Here is an 18684-nt window from a genome sequence, read left to right as displayed (position 1 = left end):
ATCCCTCTCAGTGATGCGGCAGGCAGCCTCTCGCTGCCGGTGCGAGCGCGGGGGCGGAGGGGGGGGACCCACTTCCCTGGGCTCCCCCAGATGGGGTTCACCCGCCCAGGGAACCCCGGCAGCGGGGGTGGGGGGTTCCCCAGGGGGGATCCGGCCCCATCCACGGGCGGCAGCTGCCTGGCCCAGCGTTTCCCCCGCGCTTCGTGGGGCCGATCCCGTACGAGCGCTGAGGCCTCGCTCGCTCCCGGGGTCCCCCCGTGCCGGGGGGCCGTGCTCACCTCCCGCTCTCCCGGGCTGCCGGTCCTGCTGCCTGGTCGATACCGGCTATATTTAGCGCCGTGGTGGCAGCGAGAAGCCGGTGGTGGCTATTTTTAGCCATCCCTGCCGCGGCTGCGGCGGGGAAGGGTCCGCGCGGGGTCGTGCTGCACTGCGGGCGCTGGGTTTTTGGCTGGCGGGTGCCGTGGCCCAGCCCTGGTGCCGCTCCCGGGGGCTCTGCCCGCTGCCACGGTCACCCGGGTCCCGGTGAGAGCTGGGACGCGCTGAAAGCTCGAGCCCCCACCTGCCACCTCAGCCCCTCCATTCCCACAGCAGGTGGTTGTGTCACCCCCACAAATCCCAGCACCGCTCCGGCGCCGCGCGCAGCTCCCGGTGGTGCTGGGACCGGTGATGGGCACCACGGGGCTGCTCCGCTCCGCAGCCTAACAGGGTGACAGTGCCCTCCAGCACTGACCGGGGCTCCCTGGCCATGTCCCGGTGACCCCCAGCCCCAGCAGTGGCCGCACCAGCCCCACCAGCAGCCCTGGAGCCCCCCCAGGACCGATGGCTCAGTCGGCATGTGCCGACCCTTGACCCTGGCAGACCCTGGCTGGCAGCAGCACCCTGAGGCGCAGAGCCCGGGGCTCCCACTGCACCGCCGGCTCGGCCTGGGCCCAACTAGGGATGGGGGGGTCCCCCCCGGGGGGATCGTGGGGATCCCGGGGGAGCGTCTGGCTCCGGCCTTGGCCTGGCTGCGCCTCTCCCGTCAGGTTTCGTTCTCCTAATTGAGCCGAGATCCAGGCCAGGTCCCCGCTAAACGGTTTATCCTCGCTGAGCAGCGGGAGAATGTCGATGTGCCGGGCTGGGCTCTCCCCCCCGAGGAGAACCGGGCACCGGGAGCCACCACCGGCCTTGCTGCGGCACGGCAGGAGCCCAGTGACCCGCCGGGGCCAGCCCCGGTGCTGGCGGGCTACGGGGAGCAGCGGGGGGGGGAATGGGGGGGTCTCGGCGGGGCCAGCGGGAGCCCTCGCCCCCCCCGCGGTCCCGGGCGCACCGGGGCCCGGTAACGGCGGCCGCTCTCCATGGTCCTGAGCCGGCCCCGCCGGTGTCCCGGGAGCGGCGGGGCCCCGCGCAGCGCCGAGCCCCTGCCCAGCCCAGCGAACCCCCCTCGAGCAGCTCGGGGCTGGGCTGGGGAGCCCCCTCCGCCCCCCCTGTCGCCCCGGCGGGCCAGGCAGGGCTCCTGCCCGCACCGCTGCCCGCCGCGGCTCGGGTTTCCCCGAGTAAGCGATGCCGGTGCCGGGAGGCTGCGGGCGGGGACGGGGGGGGGCACCTTGACCCCGCCGTCGGGGGGGTTGGGGGTTCTGCTGTCCCCGAGGGGCTGGGGAGGGGGCGGGGGGGGGGCCCTGGGGGGCGGCGGGGGTGGAGCCGGGGGGTGCACAGCCCCCAGCGCCCCGAGGGGGGCGGGGGGGCTCCCACCCCCTAGGGTTTGGGGGGGACGCGGCGGGGCGGGGGGGCTCCCCGGGAACCGCTGGCAGCGGCTGCCCCGGGCTCGGGGGTCCCGGCAGCGCCTCGCCAGGTCCCCCGGTCCCGTCCCCCCCACCCCGGGCTGGGGACCCGGGGCAGAGCCTCTCCCCGTGAGGCGGGGAGTTGGGGGGGGGGAGCTGGAAAGGACCCGGGTGCGGAGCCCGGGGGGTGCTCGGCGCTGTACGGCCCCCCCGGGCGGGGCGGGCCGGGGGCGGGGAGCCCCGGGGAGGCCCGGTCGGAGGATCCCGCCCACCGGCCCCGCCACCGCCGCCGCCGCCGGCTCCGGGCCCGCCGCGCTGCGCGGGGCGCGGCCGCTCCGGCCCGGGGCGCGGGGCCGCTCCGCCGCCGCGGGGCTGCGCACGGCAGGTGAGTCCGCACCGGGACCCCCCCGCCCCGCTTTCCCCCCCCCCGCGCCCCCCGGAGCGGGCAGGGCTGGAGGGTGGGGGGCTCTCCCCGGCAGCGCCGCGCCGAGCTGAGCTTCCCCCGGGGAAGCACCGGGGCTTCCCTCGCCCGCAACGCCCCCGGTACCGGGGGGAACCCCGGGCATCCCCGGTTGTGCCGGGCACACGGCGGGTCCCGGTGGCCGCACAGCCCCGCCGGTTCTGCCCCGGGGCCGGGCTGGGGACCCCCCGTGCCCTGCTGTGGGCGGGGGACCCCGGCGTTGTGGCGGGGGCGGGGGGGGCTGATTGCGCCCGTCCTCGTCCGGAGCACCGTGGCCAGGGACCACCCGAGCCCGCCATGGGGGTCCCCACGTCCTGTGGAGGACGCACCCCCCGGCCCGGGTCACCGGCTCCCACTGGTTTTCCCGCCGTGCCCGGGGCAGCAGGGGGGTGACCCCGAGGGGCAGCATTTGCCCCAAGTTACTTCTGGCAGACTTGGGGGGCCGGTGTCCCCCCCTCCCCGCGGTTCCTGGTGCCCTTTGGCTGCTCTGAGCCCTGGCGGGGGGCCCGGGGGGACCCCGGCAGCGCAGGGCTGGGCTCCGCACAGGCGCGACCTTGGGGTGCTCAGTGCAGCTGGGCTGCGTTACGGTGCCCCTCGCTGGGGACCCCCGGTCAGCACCCAGGAGTGGGTTTGCTGGCATCAGGGTGCCCCGGGGAGCGGGGGGGGTGGCAGGACCAGCGGGTGCTGGGGCGGCTCAGCACGGGGCTCGCCGCCGCTTTTCCCGACGGGGTGTCACGGGGTGCCCTGGGGTGCTCTTTTACGCTGACATCTTTAATCCTGGGATGGTGGGAGAGCGCCCGCGTCCTGCCTCGATGGCTCTGCCGCCGCGGCCCCGCTGGGGATGGGCTGGGGGCCCTGGCCGTGGTGGGTCCCACGGCGGGGAAGGCCGGGCAGCGCGCTCGCAGGGCTCGGACGTGGCCCTTATCTGCTGCCGCCACCCTGGGAACTCGCTACACGCTCAGCTCCTGTGAATTTCCTTTTTCTGTTTTTGTTTCTTTCCTGCTGACGTTTTTCCCCTCCGGAATAAAGGGCTGGATGAGGCCCATGGTGACAGGGTGGTGTGGGCAGCCCGACCCCGTGGCCAGGGTGGCACCGGGCAGGGGACAGCGGTGCCCACGGTCCCCTGGAAAGGGGAAAACCCGGCATGTGTCTGCGTGTGCCCCGGGTGCTGCCGGAGAGCGGAGCCGGGGAGCGGGAACCTGCTCTGCCCTCTGCCCTCACACGTTCTCCACCGCCTTCCCCGGGGGCCGCAGGCAGCTCCTGCTCGCCCGCAGCCAGGGCTCGCTTGCCACCGCGTCCCGCCGGCCGCCGCCGCAGGATGTATCGGCCGCCTGCGAGCGAGCGATCAAACCGCCCGTGACCTTGGCGGGGCGGGAGCTCACCCCCGCCTCTGGCTCAGCCCGAGCTGTCTCCGTTTGTTACAGCCCAGCTGCCGGCACGCGGGAGACGTGCCGCCGCTCGGCCCCTCGGGGCCTGATCCTGCCCTGAGCGAGGCCAGGGATGGCGGGGGCCGGGGGGGATGTGTGCGCCGTGCCGGCTAGCCCTGGCCCCGTCCCACTCCCTGTCCGGGGCAGGCCAACGACGCTCGCTGCCGGCGCAGCGGCGGTTCTGCCTCTCGGTACCCCCGCCCTGACGCTGTCCCCTTACTGTCTCCGTCTCAGATGCGCCGAGTCCAGCCGAAAGCACCGCGGGTGAGAGCTGCCGGGCCGGTGGCCGTGTGACTAAGGCGGCGCGGCACCATGCCCGTGGCAGAGCGGGTCCTCCTCCGCTCGGTGACCATGTGGCTGCTCCTGCAGAGCCTCCTCCTCCTCCTGGCCTCCTGCCTCCGCTCGGCCGCCGCCTTCCCCAAGGGCTGCTACCCCTCGGAAGAGGAGGGGCTGAAGACCTTCCGCTGCAGCAACGCTCAGCTCACTGAGGTCCCCAGAGACATTCCCAACGACACCAACAAGCTCTACCTGGACTCCAACCGAATCCCCTTCCTGCCCCGTGACGCCTTCCGGGACCTGCCGCTCCTCCTGGAGCTGGATCTGTCCCACAACGCCATCGCCGGCGTCGAGAGCGGGGCTTTCCGGGGCCTGACAGACCACCTGCACTCTCTGGACTTGTCTTCCAACAGGCTGGTGTCGCTCAGCAAAGACACTTTTAGCAACCTCAAGGCCAAGGTCAACCTCTCCGACAACCCCTGGATGTGCGACTGTCGGCTGCAGGAGCTGATCCGCACGGTGGACCTGGCGGCCGGCTCCTCGGGCGGCATCGTGTGCGAATCCTCCGCGCAGGAGGAGCACGTTGGCAAAGCTTTCCTGCAGGTCATCGCCGACACGGACTTCTGCAACGTGTACAAAAAGACCACGGACATCGCCATGCTGGTCACCATGTTCGGCTGGTTCGCCATGGTGATCTCCTACCTGGTCTACTACGTGCGGCAGAACCAGGAGGACGCTCGGCGGCACCTGGAATATCTCAAGTCGCTGCCCAGCAAACAGCGGAGGTCGGAGGAGTCGTCCACCATCAGCACCGTGGTGTGAGGCGCCGGCGTCCCGCAGGACACGGGGACCCGCGGCGCTGGGGGTCGGCTGCTCCGCGGGCTGTGGGAGCTGTCACGAGCCGCCGGCGTCGTCATCGCACAGAAATAGTGGTGGATTTGTTCTGTTCTCCTCGGGGAGGCGGCGGCTGGCAGCGGGGCCCGCGCCTGGCTCTGGCGCAGCGAGGGCCGAAGCGGCTGCGGCCGGGGGCGGTTATCGGCCACGAGCCCACCTGCTGCCTCCACGTGGCGAAGGACCGGAGAGACCCCCGGCATCCCCCCGGCACGCGGCCATTGCTCTGACCGACCCGGACGTTCAGACTTCATTTAAAATTTTGATATTTCCTTTGCAGAGATCCCGTGGGGCATTAACGAAATCAGCGGTTTAATCCCTCCCCAGCTTACCCTCGGCTGCCCCAGGGATGTTCCCAGCAGCGCGGGGCAGCCTGGGCCTGGCTCCCTGCCTGGACGGGCAGCGCTGGGCCCCGGGGAGGAGCGGTACGGTAGCAAGGCCAGTGCCCTGCCGGGTCGCTGGCCCTGGGCGGGGGGGTCACGGGCTTGTGAGTGCAGCTCGGTGACTGGGGAGGTGGGGACGTGTCGGTTGGGAAAGGCAGGAGGCAGGTCTGGGGGTGCTGCGCTCCAGCTATCGTGCCGGATGGTGCTGCCCCATCTCCCCTCTCAGCCCCTGGCACCCCCAGGCCAGGTGGAGTGAGGGGTGTGGTGGGGGGGGCCCTGCTTGGAGATGGGGTGGCAGGGGGTCACCCCCTCCCCCCTCGGAGCGCACCGTTCCTGTGGGAACCAAATGGGGAATAAGAAACAAATGGGAAATGAGCCCCCCCGGGGCTGAGCCAAGAGCCGCGGGTGCTGGCAGAGGGGAACCGGGGGTCCAGCCCCGCCAGGATGTCGGGGGGAGCAGGTTTCCCCTCGCTGCTCCCCAGGGACCGCGCGGGTGGGTGTTTGCAGCCGGGGAGCCCCCCCCCACCCGCCCCCTCCCACCTGCCGCTGGCACAGAGCTCCCACCTCTCGCTCAAGGACTCACAAGCTGCCGACCGGTCACTGTGAGGGGAGGCGGCGATGGAGGGAGCTGCCGCGGCTCCTCCGCCCTCTCCCCGCTCCCACGCTGCTGGTAGGAGCCTGAATCTCCCCTAAAATGCCCCAATGTCCCTTCTTGACCCTTCCAGTATTGGGCTGCAGGTTCCTGGTGTCGGTAGGCAGAGGCGAGGCCGGGGGCCGGCGTGGGTGGGGGTCGGGGCCCACCTTTGGGCGTGCAGGGTCCAAGCGGCGACTCGGAGCAAAGCCAGAGCAAAGCCAGACTCTTCCAGCCCAGCGTCTGGCCCCTGAGGGAGCTGGTTTTGCTGGTTTTGCCCTTTTTTAAAAACCAACTGAAGCTAAATTGCCTTAATTCACCAAGAGCACCAACCAAAGCTGCTTGAACATCCTCTGTACCGGGCCAGACCTGGCTCCGGCTGCCCCGGCGCAGCGGGGGCTTATTGCCGGGTCCGGCCTCAGCCCCCCGTGCGGGCAGCGCGGCTCGGCGCAGGCAGGGCTCCAGGCCCCGGCTGCTGCCCGTCCTCCCGCGCCCCGGTGCCGGTGGGAGCGCGGCGCCCGCGCCCGTCCACAAGTGCCTATTCCCCAGCGCAGAGTGGGGGCTCTGCGATGCACAAGCGCCTCAGCCCCAGCTCCACCCCGGGGCCCCACGGCAGCTCCCCCCCAGCCCCCCTACAACCGGCTGCAGAGAAAAGGGGCTGGGGGGGACCGGACCAAGCCACCGGCAGCGGCTGCACCGCGGCCCCGGGTGCTGCTCCCCCACGGGCACCCCCGGGCAGCCGCTCTCGCGCCCGCGGCGTGTGGGGACACCCGGGACCGTTTCACCCAATACGTGTTTTGTTTAAGGGACCTTCTACGTTCTTACTTTATACGACAATAAAGTTGGGTTTTACTTTGGAGCCCGCGTGCGGCGTGTGCTGGTGTGTGTCCATCCGCGGCGGGCACCGGGCTTTGGGCCGAGGCGGGTGGCCTCCCCCCATGCCAGGGACGCCCCGGTGACACCCTGGCCACAAAGGAAGGACAAAGGGCACCTGCTGGCCCAATGGCTTCCCAGAGCCGCGTCCGGCTCTGCCGGGTGCTCCCGGCTGGCGCTTTCCGAAACGCGATACCCGGTGCCGCCGGTAACCCAGCCTTCGCCTTCAATAAATGAACACCCCGCGGCGCGGCTCCGCTCACTGGCACGGGGCCCTGCTCCGCCTCCCGCCCCGTCCCCACCCACCCTGACCCGGGCGTCGCGTGGCTCACGGGCAGGGACCACGATGCCCAGCGGGGACAAGCCCTTCTCGATGCCGCCGGTCGTCCCCCGTCCCCACGAGGGCCGTGGCATCCGCGGTGGCCCCGCGCTGGTTCGCTGGCACCTCTCCCTGCGCGGTGCACAGTGCCGCAGAGGGTGAAACCTGGGACTTAACGCGCGGCGACAGCTCCCGCTCGCGGGACACGAACCTCGTTTGTCACTTGAGCATCTCCAGACGCGGCCGTGACAGCCCGCAGACCCCGAGCAGATGGCTGCTGCCCCCCACCCCGCTTCGCTCCCCGGGGACCCTCCTCCCGCGGCCCTGGGAGCAGCAGGGGAGGGCCGGGGGATGCAGCTGGGTGGGCGGCCCCGGCTGCCACCCCCTTGGTGGGGCTGTGGCTCCCCCGGGGGGGTCCTGCCGGTGTCCCCCCATGGGGCTGGGTAACACCGAGCCCCCAGGGGCCAGCCCCGCTCCGGGAGTTACTCGGAAACCATGGGGCTCGTTACTGCCCGCACTAACGAGCGCAGGGGAAAGGAGGTGGGTTCCGCTGCGAGGGAGGACGGCTGGTTGTGGAACAGCCGCTGGCCCGCGTGGATGTACGGGAGAATAAAACATATAAGAAACCTCGTAAAAATCAGCAATAAGCTTCAGGAAGATAACTTGGTCTGGGGCGGAGTGAATCGCATTGGATTTATGCTGTTAATAACACTGGATATTTCATCGGGTGCTGCAGGGAATGGGGAAGAGCAGAAAATTGGCATTAAGGGAATATTTCCAGGAGGTGCCTGCGGCCGAGCCGGGGTGCCAGAGGGGGCCCGGGGGGGTCTGGCTGAGGGCAGAAGGGGGCCTGGGGCCGGCAGCCTGCCAGCGCCTCGCAGGGCTCGTCCCAGGAGGGATTTTTCTCCTCTCGCTCTTTACTCTCCAGCAGCGAGTTGCGGTGGGCAAGTTCCTGCGGGGAGCTGGGAGCCGGCGCTCGGCCTCGGTGGGTGCGGGGGACTCAGTGCTAAAGTCAACACTTTTCCTTAAGCGAGGAAATATAATAATCCATGTTAATACTGCATTTCTGGGTAATTCATTTCCTGATGTACTGTAGATTTATCTGCTGGGATCAGCAACGGCAGAATTAGCAGCGTGACCTCCTTCTGTAGCGTTCCAGCGTGCCGGTGAATCTCTGCAATGAATTTCCCAGGTGCTTTGCCCGCCCGTGCGGGGCAGTAATTAACAGGTCGGCCCGGGGAGCGCCGTGCTTCCCCTCCGGGCTGGAGCAAAACCTGTCCCTGGGTGAGAGTTAAGGATCGGGTCCTCATGGCGGTGACGCCTCTTCTGCCCCCGGGAGCCCAGGGACCGAGCGCTGCTGCGGGGGCCCCCGGCTCCGCTGGATATTCGATTATTTATTGAAGTCGGCGGGCGCCTGGCTGCGGGTCCGTCCCTGCAGCAGCGGTGCCGGCGGCTCTGCTCCGCGCCGGGGGCGAGCGTTTGCTTTTGCAGGGGTGTTGAGCTTTAGGAGAAAGGCAAAGCAATATTTTTCTCAGGCTGCGAACGAAGCGTGTTCAGCAGTTGTGGCCCCAGACTGCATCCTGACCTTTTAACTGATTAGATTTGGAAGAGGGAAGGAAGGATGTCTAATTGTTTAATTTCCACAATTATAAAAATATTTATAAATAATTAGAACTGATGGCAGCAATTACACTGTGATTAAAGCTGGTCTACACTTCATCAACGGCCCTTCAGTTATGTAGCCTTATTTATTTATTTTCACCACAAAAAATCCATTTGCAGTGGCATTGCTGCCAATAATGAATCACACTTATTCACTGCCTGCAAAGGACTCATTAATCCGATGATGTTGCCTGTTACAGGATCGGTGCTGCGCAGAAAATGTGGTCACTGGACTTGGGCAAGAGGAAATTTAATTTCAGCGGATAGGAAACCGGAGCAGAGCTCAAAATCACAGCAGCTCTTCCCGTGTGGGGGGTTCAGCCGGCCACACGCTCCCCTCCTGACTCACCGTTAATTTTCTCCCCCATCCCTCGTGCAAGCTGGGCATTGCTGGGCAGCGGGATCGTTTTATTTAAGACGAGGTTGTGCCTGGTAATAAAAGAGGGGGACCTGGAAAGCTTCTCCCCTCCGAGGAAAACGTCGTCTTCCCAGGCCCTTTTCCTGCCTTGGTGGGAGACACGGGGCCGTCGGCATCCGCGGGCTGGGGGGGCTCGTGTCCATCCCGTGGGATCCCTCCCCGGGCCGGCGCTGCGGCTCTGCCCCCCCCCAGCCTTGCTCCAGGCCAGGATTTAGGTGCCAGAAAGCAGCACAAGCTCCTTGTTTCTTTTTTCCCCCCCATTTCCAGTTCAGCAGAGCACTTGGAAATACGCGTAATTTTATACAAACGCTCAGTCCCCTCGAGGAATTGGCTGCAGGTGCTGTAGGTAAATGGGTTTCGCCCTTCGAGCACGAGGCTTCAGCCCTCCCGCCCCCGAGCGCACAGCCACACGCTGGGGTGTCCCTGTGCCACCCAGTGTCACCTGGGGGCCCTTGGGGACAGAAATGACGCCCTCGACTCTTGGCCAGGCCTTGTTTTCAAGTCACTTCCCACCCAAGCGGCTCTTGGCCCGGCTGCCCAGGGGGATTCCGGGGGGGTGGATTAGCGGGGGCCGCACCCGGGTGTGATGAGCTGCCGGGATGTGCCCATCCTGGGCTGGGCGACGTTCTCCGGCGCGTCGAAGCGAGCTGCAGCGTCACGCCGGCGTCTCGGGCAGCCCCATGAGCTGGTCAACACCCCTCGGCATCCATTTAGAGGACGAGCTCACTCATGGGCCAGCAGAGATGCTGCGGGGAGCGAGGAGCCGACTTCCCCGTGTCACCGTCGGCAGCTCTGCCCCGAGTGCTTTAACACGTGTTTGTTAAGTGTTTCTCAAGTGGTTTGTTCCAGGCTGGGAAAAGGCAGCTCTGATGTTATAACAATGGGCTGCTGCAGATTATTTTTGTCATTCGTGGATGTTTAAAAGTGCTCGTGTGCTGCTGGGACGCAGCCTGTGGGAAGGGCCGTTCCCGGAGGCCTGCGCGCAGACGGGGACAGGAAGTTTTAAGTTCTAAATTTATTATTTGCAAGAATTCGTCACGACTCTTGAGGTGCTGTAGTTGTCCTTCACAGAAAGTGAGATTAGAGCCGCGTGGTCGGGGCAGGCTAAAGCAGAGCTGTAAAGGGCTGAGCCCCCCAGCAGAACCAGGGGCTCCCCCGCTGCGCCCATCAGCTACAGCCCCCGTTTCCAAGAGGAAAGTGTGTAAAGACAGAGCGGAGCCAAAAAAAAAGGGGATTTAGAGCGGCGAGGAAGGCTCTGGCAATTCCTCCTGAGCTATTGCAGCTGGGGGAGGTAGAGAGCGATCGTAAAAAGTAAAGGTGAGGCGAAGTGAGGGCTGATTGCAGCGATTTGTAAAAGCTGAAGTGTGACAGCGACTCAGCAGCTCGGGAAAGGGAGGGAGCTGCCAGTGTGTCATAAATAACAGATTCAGCCGCGCTCGGGGCTCTCCCAGGGAGCGAAGGCCGGGAGCTCCGGCGGGATGGAGAGGACGTCCACGCAGGAAAGGTCAGAGTGAAGCCATTTTGCGTCAGTTTTTCATGAAAGTCTCCACAGAATTAATGACACGAGCTCCTCTGTAGTGCAATACTGAAATATTTGACCTATTTTTCTAGTTTTAAGGCGGCCACTGAAAGAGCTGAGGCACTGTAAGAGCTTCCTATACCCCCAGGTTTTTAGAAGGAGGAGGGAGTAAGTGTTCATTTGTGACTCGCTTGCACTTAGTACCTACTTACTGCTTTTTTTTCCCCATAATCATTTATGCATGTGGCATTCCTCTGTTGTGAAATAGGCCAAGAGACGCGGGCAGCAATCGCTGAGCCCGTCTGCTTAATCTGTATAAGCCTGAGCCGTGCACACGGTGTCCAGTTGGCAGCTGAGATAATCAGCCTACAGGCAGTTTAAATGCTCGTTACAGTGCACTTTATTCGTCAGTATTTAATAAGTAATGATTCTGAAAAGCTCGGAGCGTGGTCTGTGCCCGCACCATCTCCTGCTGTGTTCCTGTCAAAATGGATAAGTTAAACTGGGTTGAACCTGGTCGATTTTTGCATGAATACCCACCAAGGGATTTCTAGATGCCAGAAGAAGTTGCGGTTAGTGGGCGGGAGGGGCTCTTTTGCCTGATTTTAGCCCTACATAGCGCAAAAAAGAGCGGCATGGCTGTGTGCTGGGGCGGCGGGCAGGGGTCCCACCGCCGTCACACAAGTGGCTTCGGAAGGGGCGGCGGCGGCGGCCGGCTGCGCTTCACGAGGGGAAGGAGGGCGAGGGCTCGCTGGAGGCTGGAAGGCGGCAGCTCCCGGCAGGGAACAGTTTATTACAAAGCTTCGAGACACCTTGTAAAAGCCCGTGTCCCGGGAGCTCCACCGCGGGCTCGGAAGGCTGCGGCAGGCTGCCTGCTCTGGGGGGCTCGCACAGCCCGCGCTCGGCACCTTACGGGGTTGCAGAGAAGTCAGGGTGAGTCGGGAAGCTCTGGAATGTAGTAAAATAATCTTTGCTAATAGTGTTTTGTGAGCAAAATGCTCAACTGCTGCAGATCCAGCAGCTACTCCTCAAAAGCTGATGGGAGTAAGTCTCTTCTGGGAAGAAAACTTTCCCATTATCTCAGTGCTTTGGCAATTTGTGTCCTGACTTGTTACTCATCCGGTGAACTTGGTGGGAATTTGCAGCTGGTGTAAGAGGATCATCTGCTCGCACAGTCCTGCACCTGGGGCCAGCAGAGCTCTGCCACGAGGACGGGATGCAGCTGAAGGAGCAGGCGGAGGAGGCTCCGCAGCCGCTGCGCTTCCCCCGGGACGTACCCGCTTCCTTCTGGGGAGCAGCGGACAAGAAGAGATCCGTAAAAGCCGGGTCCATAATTCTCCTGACTGCTGGGCTGCAGAATTATTTATTAACCCTCTCTCTTGTCTCGGAGACCCGATTTCCCTCTCCCCTCTGCTGGGGTCTGCTCGTCGGCAGAGCTCCCGCTGGCGGAGCAGCGGGGAAAGCCCTGAGCGGGTCGGTGTCCGTTAACGAGTGCGTGGTACAACATTGCACAGGGCAGGCTGGAACACTTGGGACAGAAACGGGGCAAAACAAAGGGAAGGGCATTTAGAGTTTTTAAATCACAAAGATTCAATGCTTCTATTAATATCTGCTAGAAATTGCTGGTAAAGGTTCTGGTGTGTCGTTGTGGCAGAGTTCCACCACAGCTATCTGCCGCCTTTCCTGAGTTGTTTGTGGCTCCTTTACATTCTCTGAGCAAACTGCAGCACAAAGCTGTGGCCTGTCTGGTGTCACCACCAAGACACAGCCTCTTTGCACTAACAGCCACGTGACAAACTTCCTTTTTTTTTTTCATTGAGTTACTTCACCTTGCGTGAACGCTTCATTTTATGCATCATTTTTACGGTCTAAGTGGTCCCTGAATACAGAAAATCTGGGGTGCACGAGTGATGATGTTTTGTGATTGTTCGAAAATGAATGTAGGATTCCAGAACTGGCAGCTAAAAACGGAAAGAACATCACAAACCCAGTAACGCTTTGACAGCTGCTCTTCGGTTTTCCAGTTTCTGTCATCAGTTTATTAGCAAGATCTCGCGCCGTACTTTTTGACTCGAGGCCTTGTACAAATCTGGCAGGTCACGGCGTTGTTAGGACTGTAAGTTCCAGGATCACAAACCACTGCGAAGGGAACAGTTGGCGTTTCAGGCAGCTGCCCTCTGGCTCGGCCCACGTCGGGCAGCACCACGCGCCCTCCCCACGCTGCGGGTGAGCTCTCGTCCTCCCCCACTCGCCCAGCCTGCCCCTGGCTAAACACCCGAAGCCCCGGACGGGCAGCGGGTGCTGAGGCAAAAGATCTTTTAGAACAGCGGGGCGCTTTCTAGCAGCGCTACCGTTAAGGTGACTGTTTCTTATTCGCTCTATATCCTGAGCATAGTCACTCACCAGTGACCTGGAAGACAAAAACCCACTTCACTGCTTCCACTTGCTCTGTTTGGAAATACAGTTACACCCACAAACGTTGTTTTTTTTTTAAATCTACGATGTGAATGTCCTTCCAAAAGATGAATGGAAATACCATTGCTTTTGACACTGATATTTACCAAATACCCTTCAGAGAAACCCGTGATCAGAGCTAATAAGCTCTATTTAAATCAATATATTTTGAATTTACCGCAGCAACTGGCACAGTTTTTGTGGGTGAGATCATTTTTCCCAAAACCGGGTCGACAGCTGTCAATGTGAGTGGCTGAGAAACTGTTGTCCACGTAGTGTATGGTAGGAACAGTTTGAAACTCGTGCTTCAAAACATACGCCTGCTTGTTGAAAAACTCTCCAATTCGATCTTTTGCCTAAAATTCAGAAACGTTGGAAGGATAAGAAATAGTCAGTTGTTTTTTCTTGGTTTAAAAATATCAGTATTTCATATATTTAATATACTTATTCGTAGTCCTGACTTCTGCCCCCCCTGGCCTGTCACCTTCACCAGGAATCTTCCTCCGCTGCAGGCGCCGGGGACCAGGCCCCGCTCGCAGGCTGGCAGCGTTTATCAACAACCAGAAGCCAGGGACAACAGATCTCAGAGACCAGCTACAGTAGATTCACTTTAAATTGTATTTCATTTACCAAATCGTCAATCAAATATTTAGATTAGAGAATTGGAAGTTCAGTATACTAATATAAATACTAATGTTTATCATTCTTTATTCTAAGAAGTAAATATAAATGAGCCTGATTTTTTTTAAAACTGGATCAATTTGTCTTTTAAAACCAGTTTTCCATCCTGAGCTGAATTATTTGAAATGTGTGCATTGTCATTTACAATGATACTAATCCCATAAAACCTGGGTGAAGCTGGATTACCACCAGTGGAGCCTGCAGATGCTAAGGCAGAGCTTTGTGTTAGTTACGCGGGGAAGACACAAGGGTGGCTGACACAGAACCTCTTGAACTCGCGTGTTTGTCGCGTCTTCACAATCGTAAGGAACCTGGTGGCAAACTTCTACCCATCCTGGTGCAAAAGGATTGACTGTGGGTGGGGGAAAAAAAGGAGACATGTACGTGTGTTGAAGAATATATTACAGTGAACTCAAATCCCTCAAGCTGGTGTCTTCAGGTTCATTTCTGAAAACATCAACAAATAAAACCCATCGCTGCTTTTAGCATCTTACGGTGCTCACTTCCTCCTATCGTACTCTCTTAATTTTGCCTCTAATTTGTGAAGAATTGTGATTTTCTTTTTTCTTTCACCTTCTGCAGTCGTGATCATGTTTTGAAACAGTTTTTTTTGTTGGGTGCATTTGAATGTTGAAAAATGAGTGACTGAGAACGGGGGGAAAAACAGATTCGGTCCTGGTGGGTTTTGTCCAGTTCCTTAAATTGCTTTGTTCTAGTAAGTGTCAGAGGTCAGCCAACAAAATAATGGGGGGGAAAATATGCTGACAGGAAGAATGCATTCCAGAAAGGGCTAAAGTTTTATGTAAACTTGAAACTTTTGGGTCCTCAGTCTGTTCTGAATGTTTCTTGACTTTACTGAGGGGGAAATGGCCACAAAGCTGTTCCATAACCTCTTGGATGGTCCCTCTTGGCACAGGACAAGAACAGATACAGGAGAGAATGTGGGCAAAGCATGATGGAATAACTTCCTCAGTGAGATTAGGGCAGCCATCAGGGCTGATTTAACCTGTTCTGCAAGGCGATATGGCCACAGCAGTCTTACCATAAGGGAACTGTGGGGCTTCTGCTTTTAACTCTGTGCAGTTTCTTAGAATCAAGCGACACCACAGAGGTCATAGACTTGTTTCAAAAAGCAAATAATGAAAAAAATATACGACCATTTTCCTTTTACAATTACATTAGTGAAAAAATCATGGCATCTTATCAGCTATCTCCCAACAATCCTTTCCAACTGCACACCTTGAAGAGTAACGTTCCTCGCTAAGGTTGTAAGTACAATACTACAAATTCAACCTATAAACTGCATTTTAGCTCCATCTGTGGGCTAGTAAGAAAAAATACAGGGACTCCGAAAGAAAGCAGGGAAACAACTTCTGCAGGTATTGCACTCGACTTCAGTGTATTTCAGATGTTGTTTATAGCACTTTCAGGTTGTTTATAAAAATAAATGATCCCTCCCAAACAAACACGGAAATCTGTTACCTTGAAAACTAACAAATAGTTCGTGCCCGAGGCCTTGTTTTGGTCTCTTGAAGGAATGGCATTTGTAGGACGACTCTATGATGTGACACGTCAGGTCAGAGATGATGTTATTTACGATTTTCTTTAGTTCCTCAAAGAACTGGCTGTTAGCTGGTAGCTCGCATTCCTTTGTAGTATAGCGAACAGATACCTGATACGCGTGGTCAGCTTCCCTGTATGCTTTAAGAAAACAGTTTGTGAGAGTTCTGCGGTGCAAGCGCAGATTGAATCTTATACAGAACCTTATCGCCTGTATCAGTGTACTTTGGATCTGAAATACGGGCTCTTATTCAAAAGTAAACAAATAAATAAAGCTTACTCATTAACCGTAACAGGACAAATTTGTCCTTGCCAGAGCTGACGTAAATAGTAAGATACATTTTAGTTTTAAACGTGCGGGAATTCATGTGCTTATGTTACAAGGCTCTGCTCCCAAATATAAAACAAAAAAGGGGGAAAGTAGTGCAATAACAGAACTAGTACGTCTACAGAGTTGTGTAACTGAAAGGGGCTGGGATTATGCAAAAACATTCTGGGCAATTGCGGTGTAGGAGCGAATGTTTTTTTAAATTTTACAAGTCAGTGTTTCTCACGCATTTTTGGAATGTTATTTTGTGGGTGGGGAGGTGGCACCGGTGAACGGTGGTTACAAGGGGTGGAAGAAGGCTCGAGTGTGCAGCTCGAGCCATCGGGGCAGGGGGCTCCTCCTGCACCAGCGTTAGGTGCGGCTGGGTGTTCTCGCGGGACGCTGCGCTCAGACGTGAGCTTCCTTTTCAGATCTTGGATGTCACTGGAATCGTTGTACTTCACTTCGTTCTTACTGAGGGCAGAGATTATTTTATCCTTTGAGTGGCCATATATTCTTGGTAGAGGTTATTTAAAGCTTTTTCCAAAACTGGGAGAGGGGAGGTGTGTTTGTATAAACAGAAAAAAATTATTTTCTATTCTGGCATAAGATGTGAACTATTTTTTTTAATCAAGCCTTGCAACAAACATGCACTTCACAAACCCACCAAGCTGCCAAGGCTACGCACATTACCTTACTAGCAAGTTAGCAATCTTACCATATACCATGAATTTATACGCCTCAACCACTTCTCTTTCTTCTTGTGTCATAGTTTCTATGATTTTGTGAGAAAGAGTGCAAGTGTAGGCTCCAGACATAGACTCCTTAAAACCCATCACCATCAGCTTTCCTGTTTCTGTAAGATTCACATACATTTGCCCTAGAATAGAAACAGGAAATACTTGATTACTGGAAATGTTCAGTTTCTGATGCTCTGCTCATTTAGAACATTTGAGGGTGAGATCTTGCTCTTGTACATAATGACACTGATTCATGTCAGTCTGAAACAATCTAAAATTGATGACCTTTAGGACTTATTGCAAGTTTCCTTCTATCTCAAGCATTTGAAAATTTTAGAGGGAGAAGAGAAACATAGTCTAATGTCAGAGCTTGCGGAAAAACTTGACAAAGGACCAAGTGACTATATGGACCCACCATCCTATTGCAGGGTGGCATCAGCAGAAACAAGGAAAATATGTGCAGTAATCTACTTAGCCATTTGTGGTTGACTTTTCCCCTTGTAAATAGAAAACAGAAACTATTTCTCTATCTCAGCATATTTTCCTGATTGCCTCCCCCCCACCCTGAGGCAGAGGCTGTTTCGAAGTTTGGGAAAAAGTGCTGTAAAAAGCTTATTCTGTTAGTGAGTGGGGGAAGAACAGCTAAGGCAGGCAGAGTGGAAATCCTCTGTAGTCTGAGTAAAGCGACTGACCTTCTAAATTTCTTCCATCTGGACCAATCCACAAATACTTGGGATCTATTACTTCTTCTTGAGAACGAGCCAGATCCATACATACTAGAAATGGGCTATTTGTAAACACCTTAACATACACATTAACTGCAATACAAGAGAGTAAGGTAAATGACGTGAAATGCTCATATTGAATGAAATCACCAAAATACTAATTACAAAAATATATTGAATGCAAAGTTTATTTCTCATGTTTGGACGTGAAAAGTGCGAGGTTAATATTTTTATCTCCATTTGCTCTTATTAATATCATGGAACTGTCCACAGCGTGGTTGGTGCTGACTGTGCGTAGGAGGTGCTCGAGTCCCACACAAACCACGTTGCAGGGTCACAAAAAGCACCAGATTTTGAGCCTGTTGATGAGTAGGATCCTCATTTAGACGTTAAATTTTCAGAAGTGCGAGCACCATGGGACAAATGGATTTCTAAACCCACCCCCCATGTTTCTGTATGCCATCAGGATCGTATCCTGGAGTCTCCAGCACCGTGTTTAGCCAAGCCTGGTTGTGTCACTTGCCTGTGTAGAGGTGTCTACCTAATGATCACTGTGCTTCAAACTCCGTTTTAAAAGTCCAGTAAGACCTAGATAGATAGATAGATAGATAAAAGACAAGTTTACCTTCATGCCTGGTGTCACCATAAACATCATTCTTTTCAATTAAATCAGTAGAAAGTTGCTTTTCCTGAGGTAGAGCTCTCACTGTAGGGAAAAGGACTTAGAATATTACAGAGAGAAATCTAATTGTGTGATTGTTAACTATTAATTTTGTTCTAGAGAGTTTGTGTCTCTTGCCTTTTCTTCCTCCCCACACCCTTTTCTTAAAAAAAGGGCTCCCACTTGTTGCTGACTTGCCAGTTTTTGTTGCTTTAGTGCCATGTTGCAAATCTGTCTTGATATACCAGGTTCCAAACTAGCTGAGCCTTTCCCTTTACAAAAAGCCAATCAAATAGTTATAAAATCTAACTAGAAAGCTTAGGCTCTTCACAGTCACCCCAAGGACAAGCAGGATGGGGACAACATGGTGACCGTGGGAGGGTATCGAGTCTTCAAGCATCTGTGAGCCTTTGCCTTTTGGGAAAGAGTGGGCAGATGTCTAAGCACGAGGGTTCCTGTTATGAGAGCCCCCAGGAGATGTGAAAATCAGGAGCATTTGTGCTGACATTGTCAGGCCGTGGCGGCAGACTGGGGAGCGCTGCCTGGCCGCCGCTGTCCCGGAGGCGGCTCAAGGGTGCTGCTGGGCTCCACACCCTCCCACCCAGCGGGGCTTTATCGTCACCCGCCGAAGGAAGGTCCCGCCAAGGCCGACGGGCCGCGCCCCGGGCAGAGCTGCCCAGCGCCCCGTCCCTCGGCGGCCCGAGCCCCGCCGCCGCCCTCCGAGGAGCCCGTGTCTCGGGAGGGCACCCCCGGCCGCGGCCCTGCCGCTCGCTCCCTCCCTACCTCCAGCCGGGGCGCCCAGGCCCGCCGCCACCGCCGCCACCAGCCCCAGGAGGGGCCCCGGGGCCCTCCCGCCGCCCCCGGCCATGCCGCCGCGCCGCCCTCCCCGCCTCCCCCGCGCCAACGGCCGCCAACCGCCCTCCCGGGGCGGGGGGGC

The 18684-nt window shown here is 58.5% G+C and overlaps 2 protein-coding genes across 2 annotated transcripts; one reads left to right on the top strand and one right to left on the bottom strand.

Moving 5' to 3' along the window:
• Positions 1-2065: 2065 nt before the first annotated feature.
• Positions 2066-6687, top strand: LRRC3C (leucine rich repeat containing 3C). The gene is made up of 2 exons (XM_074849387.1): positions 2066-2145; positions 3882-6687. The coding sequence occupies exon 2, from the start codon at positions 3960-3962 to the stop codon at positions 4743-4745; it is 786 nt and encodes a 261-aa protein (XP_074705488.1). The 5' UTR covers positions 2066-2145; positions 3882-3959; the 3' UTR covers positions 4746-6687.
• A 5771-nt stretch (positions 6688-12458) lies between these two features.
• ZPBP2 (zona pellucida binding protein 2) lies at positions 12459-18615 on the bottom strand. Its single transcript, XM_074849626.1, has 8 exons — positions 18546-18615; positions 17712-17792; positions 17054-17179; positions 16340-16501; positions 15237-15455; positions 14021-14106; positions 13252-13429; positions 12459-12758 (listed from the first exon to the last, which is right to left on the bottom strand). The coding sequence occupies exons 1-8, from the start codon at positions 18613-18615 to the stop codon at positions 12661-12663; spliced, it is 1020 nt and encodes a 339-aa protein (XP_074705727.1). The 3' UTR covers positions 12459-12660.
• Between the last annotated feature and the right edge of the window lie 69 nt (positions 18616-18684).

Source organism: Strix aluco, chromosome 24 (assembly GCF_031877795.1).
Source record: "Strix aluco isolate bStrAlu1 chromosome 24, bStrAlu1.hap1, whole genome shotgun sequence".
Taxonomy (NCBI): Eukaryota; Metazoa; Chordata; class Aves; order Strigiformes; family Strigidae; genus Strix; species Strix aluco.
Note: the sequence above shows the minus strand (reverse complement) of the source record. Positions and strands in the feature narration are given on the sequence as shown.